We start from the raw sequence: 15,333 nt of genomic DNA on the forward strand, positions 1-15,333 counted from the left end.
TGTTATCCTCAACTGGATTCTGTAATTGCTATTTTTCTTCACCCTTTCGTACTTGAATCTGCCACGGAGTTGATGTTCCTAGATGTCTGTTGATCTCCCCTGATTTGACATATTCCCCATGGCGCTGGAAATTTAATGACTTGATGCAAGGTTGAAGGAACAACATCCATTTCGTGGATCCATGGTCTTCCAAGAATCATATTATAAGACATCTCCATGTCTACTACCTGGAACTTTGTATCTTTGACGACTCCTTCAGCAAATGTGGTGAGCGTTACCTCTCCTTTCGTAACGACGCTGGAATTATCAAACCCAGATAGAGTATGTGCCTTTGGTATTACTTTATCTTCAGCTTGCATCTCACGTAATACTCTTAATAGAATAATGTTTACGGAACTACCTGGATCAATCAAAACTCGTTTTACATTAGCATCGTATACAATTAAAGATATTACCAGTGCATCGTTATGAGGGGTTAACATGACATCTGCATCTGCATCATTGAATGTAATGTTGTCTTCTTCTAAAACTTGCCGCACCCGTTTTCCTTGGGTAATTGTTACTTTGGAAATTTTGTTAGCAGCAGTATATGATATACCATTGATGTCTTCACCCCCACTTATAATGTTGACAGTTCTCTTGGGGGAAGGGGGTATTGGAGGCTCCTGTCTGTTCTTCATATAAGCTTGTTTGCCTTTCTCACTGAACAACTCAGTAAGATACCCTTGTTTTAATAAGTGATCAACTTCGCTCTGTAAAAATCTGCAATCTGCCGTTTTATGTCCGTGGTCGTTATGTAACTCGAACCAATGATCAGGATTGCGCCTATTTGGATTCGATCTCATTTCCTTTGGCCATCGTACCTTATCTCCCATGCTTCTCAAAACAGCTACGAGCTCGGAGGTGCTGACATTGAAGTTGTAACCACTGAACCTTGCTTTTAAACTTCGATCATCATCTCGCGACTTATGGTTGTTTCGCTCGTTTCTATATCTTGATGAAGAACCTGATTCTCTGTTTCTAGATTTATGATCGTACCTTTGGTGATCTTGCTTTGACCGTGAGTCCTTTCCCGCAGGTCCCATATAAGGCTCGTACCTGTTTTTACTGGATCTTTTTTCGGACTCTGAAAGTCTCGAATTTATCTTTTCTTCTTTTTGAAATTGTGGAACAGTATCTTCCTCAATCCTCAGCTTCGTGCTATACCTGTTATAAACATCATTCCATGTTGTAGCGGGGAATTCTCAAAGGCTTTCCTTGAGTTTCCTCGTAGCTTCCGAGCTTTTTTCATTCAAATTACTTGTGAAAGCTATAGTTGCCCAGTTGTCAGGTACACGTGGCAATGTCATTCTTTCACGTTGAAATCTATCCATGAATTCTCTAAGCAGTTCTGAGTTCCCTTGCTTGATTTTGAAAATATCCTCCATTCTATTCTCTACTTTTTGAGCTCCCGAGTGTGCTTTGATGAAAGAATTTATAGAATTTTCGGGTAAAAGAGAATATCAGGTTAGCGCTTCTTTGGTGAGTGTTTCACCAAATTTTTTGACTAATACTGATTCAATCTCCTGCTTAGTCAAATCATTGCCTTTTACGCCTGTTGTGAATGCAGTCACATGGTCTCGTGGGTCTGTTGTTCCATCATATTTTGGAATATCAGGCATTTTGAACTTTTTTGGAATTGGAAGTGGAGCAGCACTCGGCTTCCAGGGTTGTTGCGAATATTTATCCATACCTACCCCTTTGATTATGGGTGGCACCCCAGGTATCTGTTCTATGTGCTCACTTTGCTCCTTGTAAATTAGAATTAAATACATTACCTGGTTCTCTCTCCTGAGATTCGCTGGGAGTTCGTCCACCGCCTGAGTTAACAAGCCCAGAATGAGGGTTTTCCAAAGTGTTGTTATTTGGAGTAGGTGTGGGTGTCGCAACAGGTAACTAATTAACAAGTGCCTCAACAGCTTTATTGACCTGAGCAGCAATTAATTTCTGCAAAGCCTCATCAACAGCTTCAGCATTTTCAAATTGACCATGCTCGTTTATTTGAGACCCATCAGGAGTACCCTCACGAGATTGTCGTGGTGAGCCGTGTGCAGTAGAAAATCGAGCGTTAATATGCTGTGGATCTTCCTAATTTTGTTGAATCATTTGGTTTCCTTGAGTGTTATCATTGTTGTTCGACATAGTTGATGCAACAAGGAAAGTTAAGCGAAAAGAAAATAGATTATCAGATTCCCGGTAACGGAACCAATTTGTCTAACCAAAAAATGGATTTTTAGTCAAAGCTAAAAATTTAGAAGAACTCGGGTTACTGATAGTCAAGAAAATGAATAAAAAGAAGTAATTCTGGATAGCAAGATGGTAATCAAGAGAAACAAATAAATCAATGTCTATTCCAATAGTATTTCGTGTCCTTACAACTGATCATATATCTCTTTTTTATAGGTACCTTTGAGAATATACGTTTTGCTCGAATCATAATGAGGCTATTATGAGTAATTAAAGACATTGAATGCTACGTTACACAATCATTACATTCAAAATATATTCTCTAACGTATTCAGCATTTAATGCTCATTAAATGCCGTATCTGCACTCTTTTCTATTGTCAGATTCATTCCTTCTGATTCTCGGGTATAAATGACTTAAATAGGTACGGGCGCCGTGTTACTTGTTTGATGTCCCGTGCCTCTTCTTCTTTCTTTGCTCGTATCTGTTGTAACTCCTGACTCGTGGCTAATTGCGATTCTTTGACCATTTGACTAATCCACGTGTCTTAACACGTCACATTTATATATAAATATAATTTTCCCCAATACAATTACCAAGTACTATACACGAATGAAGAGATTGTGGGAGGAACTGAACACTTTGAGCGGCAAATCTCAATGTTGTTGCAATTGCACATGTGGAGCAAAAGAAACTATGCACGAGGCAGAGCAGGATCGACGACTTATCCTGTTTTTAATGGGCTTGAATAAGGTCTACACAATAGTGCGAGGGAGTATTCTTATGATGAAGCCTCTGCCTTCCATGGCACAGGCTTTCTCTCTACTAATATAAGAAGAAAAACAAAGGCAATTCAAAGCTAATAGTCAACTGAATTTGGAGTCTACTTCACTGCATGTGAATACAAATCCACAACATCAGAATCCACTTGGAGCCAGGAACTTCAAGACGCATTACACAGTCACCAGCATGAATAGGGGGCGTCCATTTTGTGACTACTGCAAAATACCAAGGCATACGAGGGAGAAGTGTTATAAGTTACATGGATACCCTCAAAGCAGTTATACTAATCAGAACTCCAGTCGTGCCATATTCAGTCCTATAATCAGGGGAACAACCAGAATCACAAGTTCAACAGAGGAAAAGGCTCCGTGGCAAATGTGCACAGAGCTCCAGCTGATATGATTCATGAGAATGGAGATGAGCAGGACCTACAGGATGAAAATCAGAATGTGAACTTGAAAAAAGAACAATATGAGCAGATAATGAGCTTAGTGCAGCACTCTCAAGTAGGGAATACATGAGGATCTTCCACAATGACAATGTCACCAATGGTAGTGCCAACTTTGTAGGTATTGTAGTCTGTACTTCTTCCACTGATTTTGACAAACCTTCATGCAAATATTTTGAATAAAAGGCTGACATTTGGATCATAGACTCAGGAGCATCTAACCATATGACTATTGATAAACATGCACTAACTAACATTACTAGACACTCTATCCTCAGCTGATAAGCCTGCCAAATGGAAATAGAGTAAAAGTTCTTGAATATGGAGATGTGATACTTTCTTCAGACATTGTCTTACATAGGGTCCTTTATGTTCCATCATTCAAATATAATTTGATTTTTGTTCACTCCCTCGTAGTACACCTTAGATGTATTGTATTCTTTAGTGATACATTCTGTCTGTTGACGGCCCCTTCAGTGAAGAGACCTCAGGTGATTGGTAATAGCAAAGGGGGACTGTATGACCTCTATTCCAGGTGTTTGAAGGGTAAAAAGGTTGTCTTACCCTCTACTGTTTCAGCATCTTATTGCAATTGTGTTCCTGCTTCTAGTGTAAATAGTCACGAGCCTGTTAGTCCTACTGATTCATGTCACAATCCACAATCTGTAAATACTCTCATTTCAAATAATAAGAATGAGTCTTCATGTGTGTTTGATAAACAAGATATAAACTCCTTGTGGCACAAAGTCTTGGTCATGTTCCTTTTGTCAAAATGAGAGGAATATCCTCTATACCTGCAAAATTTGCAACAAGACAACCCTCTATTTGCCCCATATGCCCTATGGCAAGACAAGCCAGACTCCCCTTTCCTCAAAGAACCAGCACCACCTCCCAATTATTTGAACTGGTGCATATAGACATATGGGGCCCTTACCATGTGACTACCCATAATAACCACAAATACTTTCTAACCTTAGTGGATGACTTTAGCGGATCCACTTGGACACACCTGTTAAGCTGCAAAAGTAATGCTGTTCAAGCCTTAAAAGCTTTTGTAGTCATGATTCAAAAGCAGTTTAATACATCTATAAAGATCATTACGTAGCCATGAAGCCTCTTCATTTTACCAGTCCATAGGGATCATACACCAGAAAACTTGTCCCTATACACCACAGCAGAATGGTGCAGTTGAGAGAAAACATAAGTACCTTCTTGAAACTGCTAGAGCACTTATGTTTCAGTCCAAACTACCAACCAGATATTGGGGAGAGTGCATCTTAACAGCCACTTATCTAATAAACAGGTTGCCAACCACTTACCTAAATGAAAAATGTCCTTTTGAACTACAATATCAAAAGAAACCCAACTACTCTCACTTGAGAAGTTTTGGTTGTCTCTGCTACCCCATTGTACCTAAGGCGCATAGAGACAAATTTGAACCAAGAACCACTCCTCATATCTTTGTAGGATATCTATTTGGAACAAGAGGTTACAAGGTATTAAGCCTAGACACCAAGAGAATACATATCTCTAGAGAGTGATCTTTCATGAAAATGTGTTTCCATTTTCTATGTCTTCTAAAAATGTTTCCTTTCCTGTTGTTCTTAAGTCAGTTTTATTTTCTAACTATGCTGATAACAGTAGTCAGCATTCTCCTATGAATACTGGACGAGGTCCTGCTAGTGTCACATCTCCAGACATACAACATTACTCTAAGACACTTCCCACAGGTGATACACCTTCTCCAAATACATTTGATTCTACATCTCCAAGTGACAACAATTTGCAAACGTCATCTACACCTGTACAGTCAGAAGCACCAGTTTTAAGAAAGTCCAATAGAAATCTTTAGACCCTTGTTTACCTAAAAGAATATGTTTATCAATTGCCTAGTAGTAGTCAACTGCCTACTACCTCTCACTGAACTCCTCCATTAAATGCCTTATTCTCTAATCATCATCACATCACTCCTGATGTTTTATCTTCTGAAAGTCAGCATTCGGTGCAAAGTGGTTGCCATGATAGTGAGCCATCTTCATATGAAGAGGCAACCCTCAATCCTGCATGGCAGACAACCATGACACAGGAATTTGAGGCACTCCACACCAATCATACTTGGGATTTAGTCCCTTTACCAGCTGGGGAAACAAAAATAAGTTGCAAGTGGGTATATAAGGTTAAACATAATGCAGATGGGAGTATCGAAAGGTTCAAAGCCAGGCTGGTAGTAAAAGGATATACTCAGCAGGCTGGGATTGATTACATATAGACCTTCTCCCTTGTTGTGAAAATGACAACTACTAGGGTACTAGTTACAGTTGTTGTTAAGAGGGGATGGGACATATTCCAATTAGATGTGAATAATGCCTTCCTCCATGGAGACCTACATGATGAGGTATACATGAAGGCTCCTCCTGGCCTCGTATTTGATCAGTGCAGTTCAAGTAGGGTGGTCTGCAGGCTGAACAAATCTCTATATGGCCTGAAACAAGCCAGCAGACAATAGTATGCCAAACTAAATAAGGCACTATCTTCAAAAGGGTACCAACACTCTGAAAACGATTACTCCCTTTTCTGCAAGAAATCTTCCTCATCCATTATCTTTGGAGCTGTGTATGTCGATGATGTTATAATTACTGGGACTGTTTCAGAAGAAGATTGCAAGTTTAAAGGCATTCCTGGATCAAAGGTTCAAAATAAAGGATTTATGCAGATTTCACTATTTTTTGGGTCTAGAGGTCCTATATAGACCAGATGGTGTCCTTATTTCTCAGAGGAAGTTTGACTTAGATTTATTGAAGGATCAGTGTTTTGACTACAGTAGTGTGTCCTCACCTCTTGATCCTGCTGTGAAGTTGAAGGCACAAGAAGGGAATCTTCTACCAGACCCTACATACTACAGAAAACTAATGGGAAAGCTCAATTTTCTCACCAATACTAAGCTAGACATAGCCTACAGTGTGAAGCTCTTGAGCCAGTTTATGCAAGCTCCAAGAGATTCCCATTTGACTGATGCATTTCATCTTCTCAGATACCTAAAAAAGGATACTACCCTGGGTATTTTCTTCTCCAACATCCTTGATTGTTCTATCACAGTTTATTGTGATTCAGACTGGGCTGCCTGTCCTGACTCTAGAAGATCTATCACGGGGTATATTGTTCTAGTAGGAGACAGTCCTATTAGCTGGAAGTCCAAGAAGCAGGAGACTGTTTCCTTATCCTCAGCTGAGGCAGAATACAGATCCCTTAAGAAAGCAGTTGGAGAGTTGGTGTGGTTAAGCAGGCTATTTGCAGAACTTACTGTTGCTCAATCCAGTCCTATTAAGGTGTTTTGTGATAGCCGGCCAGCCATACACATTGCCCATAATCCTGTATTTCATGAAAGAACCAAGTACATTGAAGTAGATGTCACTTTGTAAGGAACAAGTTGCAAGAAGGACTAATCTCTCTTCATCATATGGCTACTTACAATCAGTTGGCTGATATTCTTATTAAGGCCCTCACAGGGGTCAAACGTTCAGCTGTTCTCGACCAGTTGGCTGTGAGAACCTCACTTCCAACTTGGGTGGTGGGGGGGGGGGTGGTGGTGGTATTGAGTATACTTATTAATACATCCATTATTGTACAATAGTTAGTGGATATAGTTAACTTAGTAGACTAACATGTATGTATACTTGGAAACTAATGAAATTATTTAGAGAGTTGTCATTATGCCAAGTACACAACCTGTGTCGGTGCTCTAACTCTCTCTATCTCTCGCTCCCCTTTTCTCCTTCTCTCAGAACATTGTAGGGAACTCCATGAAAGTTCAACTTGCTTGCAATCTTAATAAAATAAGAATTAGTTTGTTGTCATGCTTCCTTATTGTTGAGTCATTTTCTTTTACCCTCTAATGGATTTTTTACGTGAATTTACTAATAGTAAATTTTCAAAAATCTCGAGAAATGCGCAGTCAGTTTTGATTATTAAAGTACAAAAGTTTGATGATTGATTAGTAGCAACTTGGTCAAATCCCAAATTAAGAGCCCGTTTGGCCAAGTTGCCAAAATCTGCTTATTTTGAAAAGTACTTTTTTTTAGAAGTACTTTTTTTAAAAGTATTTTTGAAGAAAAACTTGTTGTGTTTGGCCAATTCATTTAAGAAGTACTTTTTGCAACATTTGGTAAATAAATTGTGTTTGGCCAATCTTTCTGAAAAGTACTTTTGAGTGTCAAATTACCAAAAAGGATAGTACCAAGGTCTTATAATTCTTTTAAATAGAAAAATGAACTTACATATTTATCGTAAGAGACTTTTTTTTATTTGATTAAAATATAAATCATAAAGTAAACAAACATATTAAAGATTTAATCAATTTTACATAGATAGTTATACCAAAGCATATGATATTATTTAGTATAATTACCTATTGTTATATGATGATTTGAATAATTAAAATAACATCATTCAGCATAAGTTAGAAGTCTTTCCACGAATTACTATATATTGATAATCCATCATAAGACAATAAGTAAAGTCACTCACACATGATAATATTTCTCAACAAATTTCAATNACACAACGCCTCCATATTAGTAGAAGACTTGCCGCGCATTTCTAAAGGAATATCAGAAGGCTCATTTCCTTCATCAATCTATGCAGTAATGACTTCATTAGCATAATAGTTGAATTTTGGATCGATAGAAGAATAACGACGGATGAAATTATGTATAGCCATGGTAGTTGTAACTAGATGATTTTGAGTGTCAAACTTGAAAGATGGTATTGAACGTAAAATAAAAATAATTTTAAAGATATAAAAAATCGTAAAAGAAATAGTTAAGTATGCTTAAATTCTAATTCAAAAAGAGTAACTAATTATTAACAACACATAATGTATAATTTATTTTATTAAAAAAAATTAATTAAAAAAAACTTATTATTACCTAACCTTTCTAACTTTGTCCCAAAATGCCAAGTGGCCTATTGTGAGGCTGTCACTTGACTTAATGTGGATGCATTTTCTTCTTCGTTTGATAATATATTGATAGATTATGCAATGTAATTGTAAATTTATTACGTATTTGTAGGTCATTTTCTCAAATTAGATTTGATAACTGTTTTACAAATTCGGGAACTAATGGCATATAATAGAAGAAATTATAAATGATTATTTGTAGGAAGAGGATTGATAATCCAAAGAAGAATGCAGATAATTTGCTTCAGTATAAAAAAAAAAAGAAGAAGAAGATAATTTGAAAGTTTACAAGACATTATACAAAGAAAAAAATCAAAAACAAGAAATTTCAATAAAAATTTGGAAAGTTACAATATGATTCATATATATGATATCTTTAATTTTAATAGAATGGTAAAAACTAGAAACAAAAACGAAAAGAAAAAATTCAATTGCTAAGGGATTATTTGGAAAATATAAATTTATGGTAAGGATAGTTTTGTCTTGAATAAATTAATTTTCTACTTCTGCTTCTGCTTCTTGGAAGAAGCTAGAATTTCCTGCTTCTGCTGCTGACCAAAAGTACTTTTTTATATTGGTCAAATAGCTCAAATTTTTTAAAAAGTACTTTTTGAGGAAAAAAATACTTTTGGCCTCTCAGAAGCTTGGCCAAACATGGCTCTAAGACGAGACAAGTGACTAAGGTAGTGTTCAATATTGCTCGTGCTATATGATCTTAAAAAAATGAAATAGACCGTGTTGGTTGCGGTCCGTTTATAATTTAACAATGATTGTGAGTGATTGCAACATCGTGATATTCTATCTAAAGAATAGTAAGAATAGTGGTGGCAAAATAGTTAAAGAAAATAGTTAACTATATATATTATTCATTAAAAATGGGTGGGATAATGAATTTTTTAAAAAGGATCAAATATGGATAAGAATCATATTATCTATTTAAAAAATGGATAATCAATGAGTTTAATTTTTACATTTATAAAACCTCAAATTGGGGGTTCCTAAAGTTTGGGAGATTAGGAATCATATTCAAGAAGTCATGGATAATACGGGTAACTATATTATCGGTCGGTTAACCCGTTTTTTCCCTTATTAAATATGGGTCGAGTCGGATAATTTATCCATTTTTCATTATCCGTTTTGACCCGAACTATATCCGAACCCGACGCGACCCGCACGTTTGCCACTTCTACTTAAGAATGTTAGCTGGACCTTAGAACTCAGAATAATACATTCCTTGTTTAGTTCTTTTTAGGTCTTTCTTTATTAATTTGTTGACTTAATGGTTATATTCTTTCGAGGCATAAGTAAGAAAACTGACATCAGCTCTTGTCACTCTCACAATCTGTGCATTTTCCTCGTTTGGAGTTGGATCCTTCCTTTTCTTTAACTTTTTGTTTTTATTTTTTTCATTTGACAAGCTTCGTACTGGTTTTTTCTACGTGCCAACAGAAATTTAGAATATCTAATGCAAGATGATAAATAAAAAAACAGAAGCGAAAGGATTAGATGATTTAGATATAAGAATTTTATACTATTCTACAAAACCGTGTGAATTTCTAACTTCCACGCATAAAATAATAACCTGACTAAATTAGACTAAATCTAGCTACGCATTTAAGTTTGACCACACACCCATATATGGAATTATTGAACTAACCACTGCTGGTTGTATCTTGTGAATTTTGGAATTGCACTTCATTGTTTTCCTTTTCATTTAATTAATTTTGTGACATAACTAAGAAAATAAATAGCAGTATCCAGTATCGTCAAATATAATTTAATTAGTTTTAGGAGAAAAAATTAATTATTGCTTTCACTTCTATGGTAGCTAATTTCCAACAATTGATCATTCAGAAGTCATTTAAGTCCATTATACTTAATCCAGCACAATCAGTGAGAATTTATACTGCTTTTGATTTAAGAATGTGACAAAATAAAATCATACAGTCAGTAAACGTCAGAAGCTAGCAACCAAAACGGGTTGAATATTCTTTTGACAAGTGATGTGGGAAAGCAAGAATTCATTTTTCTATTCCTACTCTGATCTTAATAGCTCGTCCCTACTGTCAATTTCTAGAAAAATTCAACTCCTTCTTCAAACAATTATTATAAAATTTAACCTAAAAAGGATATAAGACAAAAAACTCTAGGGAACAAATTACTAAACAAAAATTATAATTAATTGAATCCCTATAGTTTCTTGGAAAGAAGGCTTTTTGAAGAATTTGTGACAGAGATGGAGCTTTCACAGCTCTATCAATGGAGCAGTGAATTAGGGCACATGCAGAGAAGATCCTTCTAGAAACTGAGATTGAGAAATGAAGGAGAAGGAGGAATGTTTTCTTGTTGAGCTGAAGAGTACAATGACTGCTTTTATAGATGAAGCAGCTAGACCTCACGTGCACTACATGTGCCATTAACTACTCTTAACAGTAATTCTAACTACCTCTTTAACACTAATAACAAACCTCTAATCTAACTAGAGTTTAACCACAGTTAACTCAGCTTAGTTAGCAACTATTTCAATACTCCCCCTCAAGCTAGAGGGTGGAATATATCGAGCACCCCAAGCTTGGATAGAAGGAACTGATGCTGAGTAGTTCCCAGAGCTTTAGTTAACAAGTCTGCTAGTTGATGTTTGGTATTGACATGCTCAGGCACTATCAACCCTTCTTTGATCATGCCTCTTACAAGTGGCAGTCAATTTCAATGTGTTTCGTCCTCTCATGATAGATGAGATTGGAAGCAATCTGTATAGCTGCTTTACTATTACAAAACAGCTTCACGGGTGTGGTGACAGGCACATTTAGTTCTCTCAGCAGCCATGTTATCTATATTACCTCTGAGAATGCAGCTGCCATACTCCTATACTCTGCCTCTACTAAGATTCGACTCAATGTGTGCTGCTTCTTTGATTTCCACGATATGATAGTGTCCCCTAATTTTATTATGTAGCCAGTCAGGGATCTTCTAGTGTTTGGGCAGGCTGCCCAATCACTATCATAAAATGCGGTCAGCTCTGTACAAGGATTGTTCTTCTGCAAAATCCCTTGACCTGGTGACCCTTTCAGATACCTAACCAGCCTAAGTGTTGCTTCCCAGTGTGAAGTTTTAGGCTGTTGCATGAATTGTCATAGGACCTGGACAGCAAAGCAAATATCAGGTCTAGTGATGGTTAGGTATAGTAATTTCTCAATGAGCTTCTGATAAGGAGTAATATCTGGAAGTATAGGATCTATGATACCCCCCACATGTTCATCATAATCTACAGTAGTGAACATAGCATTTACTTCCAAAGGTGTGTTCACAGGCTTAGCTCCACTCAAGCCAACATCAGAGATCAACTCTAGAGTGTATTTTCTTTGATTAAGCAATATACCATTATGTGATCTCAAAACTTCAATTCCTAGGATATACCTTAGTTCACCTAGGTCTTTGACTTTGAAATTGTTGTACAATGTACTCTTTGCTTGGTCAATTAGTCTTCTGATGTTCCCAGTGATGAGTAGATCATCTACATACACTAAGACAATGACCAGTTCCTCACCTTCCTTCTTTGTGAACAAAGAATGATCATATGGACTTTGAATGTACTTAACTGATTGTAGTGCATCTGTGAGTTTGATGTTCCACTGCCTAGAGGCTTGTTTTAAGCCATATAGTGACTTCAACATCTTACACACTTTATACTCCCCCTACTTTTGAAACCCCTGAGGTAAATCCATATAGACTTCCTCTAATAGGTCACCTTGTAGGAAAGCATCATTTACATCCATCTGATATAGAAGCCAATTCCTTGAGGCTGCAATACTGATCACTGTTCTGACAGTCACCATTTTTGCAACTGGTGAGAAAGTCTCATGATAATCTAAGCCTTCCTGTTGAGTGTACCCTTTTGCCACAAGTCTGGCCTTGTATTTGTCTACTTCTCCATTTGGTTTATATTTGACTTTGTACACCCATTTTGATCCCACTGCCCGCTTTCCTTTAGGTAGGTCTACCAATTCCCAGGTCTGATTTTGTTCTAAGGCATTCACTTTCTGCTGCATAGCTTCAATCCATTTTTGATCTTGAGATGCTTCCTTAAAATTCTTGGGCTCTATGGGTGCTAAGAACAAACTTAGGTATTTTTAATAACCAGTGGACAAGTGATCATTCTCCACATAGTTACTGATGGAGTATAATCAATTGGGGCATTGTTTCTAGAAGTTACAAAATCTTTATGCCATATTGGTGGCTTGATGATTCTCTTGCCTTTACTACTTTCTGCAACTGCTTCAGTAGTAGTAGGTTGTTCTGTAGTATGAGGCTCTTCTGCAGTAGGTAAAGCAATGAATAGGGTGTTTTTCCATCTAGTACAGTAGTAGGTAATTTGTTGATCAAATAGACTGCAGTTTTCACACACTCTTCCCAAAACTTAACTGGAACTAAACTATGTATTTTAAGAGCCCTTGCTACCTATAAGATATGTCTATGCTTTCTCTCAACTATTCTATTTTATTAAGGAGTGTAGACACAACTTTGACAAACTATGCCAAAGGAAGATAACATCTCATTACATTGTGAACTAAAAAAATCTGTGCCATTGTCTGTTCTCAGTACTTTTACATAAACATCAAACTGATTTTTGACCATCACTAAGAAGTTTTTAAGTACAATTGAAACTTCACATTTGGATTGAATCAAATAGACCCAAGTATATCTGCGGTAATCATCCACTATAATAACAAAATATTGTTTTCTATCAAATGTAGCTTTTCTATGGGGCCCCCCGACATCAATATGAATCAATTGAAAAAGACTACTAGATTTACTCTTACTAACAGGAAAGCTTAACCTGATCTGCTTTGCTATTGGGCAACTGAGCAGTTCTCCTGTACTGTATTATTGACTTTATTCTTTAAGCTAGGAATATGTTGCATAGCAACTGTTGATGGATGTCCCGATCTGATATTCCATAGTTCTGCTTCATTCACTTCTCCAGTTACCGGTGCTCCTACTGTGGGTTTGAACTCTCTTTATAGAATGTAAAGACCATTACTCTCTCTACCAATCCCCATTACCTTGCCATTGTAGAGTCCCTGAAACACACAGAAGTTAGGGAAGAAAGTGACTTTACACGGCAATTTCTTAGTTAACTTTGACACTGAAAGCAAATTGAATTTGAAATCTGGGACATGTAGTACATTTGTGATCTTTTGACTTCCTAAAATCATTGTACTTCCTGCACATGCTATGGAAGATCTACTTCCTGTTCGCACCTGCACTCTACTATCTTGTTGTTTTTCTAAGCTTCTTAGTTAATCTAACAGTTCCTTCCATGGTGTAATATGATGAGATACTCCAGAATCAATTATCTATTCACAAGCATAGGTACTAGATAACAATGTAACAGTACCTGGCATCACATTTGAGGTGCTATCATTTGATGGTGGCTTGTTTAGGAGGTCCATCAACTGTGAGTATTCTTCCTCAGTGAAGAAGTATCCTTGCAACTGAGTTTCAGTAGTTGCATTATTGGCATATGGTTTGAATCCTCCACTAGGTTGTGCTCTGCCACCATGCTGACTTGAAACTCCACCGAATTGTCCAGTTTTCTTCTTACTCTTAAATTCTGGGGGATAGCCTACAATTTTATAGCAGTTTTACTTCAAATGGCCTTTATACCCACAATGTTCACAAATCAACCCTGTACCTTGAGGTTGAATCCTTGTGCCCTTCCTGCTAACACAATAAGTGGATCCCTCTGTGTATCTACCGCACCAAGCGTTCTTTGGCTTTCTTCTTATGACACAATTGCATAGGTTTCATTAATAGTAACTACTGGTCTTCTTGTTAATATTTTTCTCCTCACATTCCCATAGCTTTCATTCAAGCCCATAAGAAAATTCAACACACGTTAAGACTTCAGATGTTCAACTGAAGGTCTTGATTCTTCACAATCACAACAAGAAATTAAGGCCAAAACATCCAATTCATCTAGTAGATCTTTCATCTTAGTGTAATAGTTGGTCACTAAATCTGTTCGACGTCTCATCATTGCAATCTCATACCAAAGGTAATTAGATCCTTGTTAGGTTTAAACGATCAAATCTCTCTTGAAAAATCATTCATACTTTCCTAGCATCTGAGGCATAAACGATCCCTGGCATCAATTGGTTCGAAACTGCACTTCCAATCCAAGACAATACTATCGCGTTGCATTTTTCCCATTGCTCAACCAATTCACCTTTCCTACTTTTAGTACATGAACCATCGACAAATCCAAGCTTACCTTTTCCTCTCAGTGCTAGCTCCATCGCCCTGCTCTACAGGGCATAATTTTCTGGCCATGTGAGCTTAATTGGGATTAGAACTAGTCCTGGAGTGTCTCCTGCTTGAAGAAATAGCGGGTGGTTATGGTCGAGCGAGCTTACCTCGTTTCTAGCCATGTTTGCCAAAAATTATTTCAATTTTGCCAGAGCTTCTCACCGGATCAGATCCTCACGATCGTCGCTCTGATACCATGAAGAAATTGTGACAAAGATGGAGCTTTCACTGCTCTATCAATGGAGCAGTGAATTAGGGCACATGCAGAGAAGATCCTTCTAGAATCTGAGATTGAGAAATTAAAAAGAAGAAGGAATGTTTTCTTGTTGAGCTGAAGAGTACAATGACTGCTTTTATAGATGAAGCAGCTAGACATCACGTGCACTACATGTGCAATTAACTACTCTTAGTTAGCAACTATTTCACTAGACTTTAACTAGACTTTAACCAAAATTAACTCAGCTTAGTTAGCAACTATTTCAATACTTCTATTAAAGAATTTCGTAGTGAATGGAAAATATATCCCTATATAAATTCAGGTTTACAAAGCAAGGATAAAAACCATACGGATAGTAAAGAAGCAGGTGATCACTTGAACTTCTCAACAATC

At 37.0% G+C, this 15,333-nt stretch overlaps 1 protein-coding gene across 1 annotated transcript; it reads left to right on the top strand.

Moving 5' to 3' along the window:
- The first annotated feature begins 5,747 nt into the window (after nt 1-5,747).
- Nucleotides 5,748-6,876, top strand: LOC109239031 (uncharacterized mitochondrial protein AtMg00810-like). Its single transcript, XM_019405535.1, has 3 exons — nt 5,748-5,901; nt 5,998-6,146; nt 6,232-6,876. Exons 1-3 carry the CDS (start codon nt 5,748-5,750, stop codon nt 6,874-6,876), a joined length of 948 nt encoding a protein of 315 aa, XP_019261080.1.
- The last annotated feature ends 8,457 nt before the right edge of the window (nt 6,877-15,333 follow it).

This window comes from Nicotiana attenuata, unplaced genomic scaffold (assembly GCF_001879085.1).
Source record: "Nicotiana attenuata strain UT unplaced genomic scaffold, NIATTr2, whole genome shotgun sequence".
NCBI classification, from domain to species: domain Eukaryota; kingdom Viridiplantae; phylum Streptophyta; class Magnoliopsida; order Solanales; family Solanaceae; genus Nicotiana; species Nicotiana attenuata.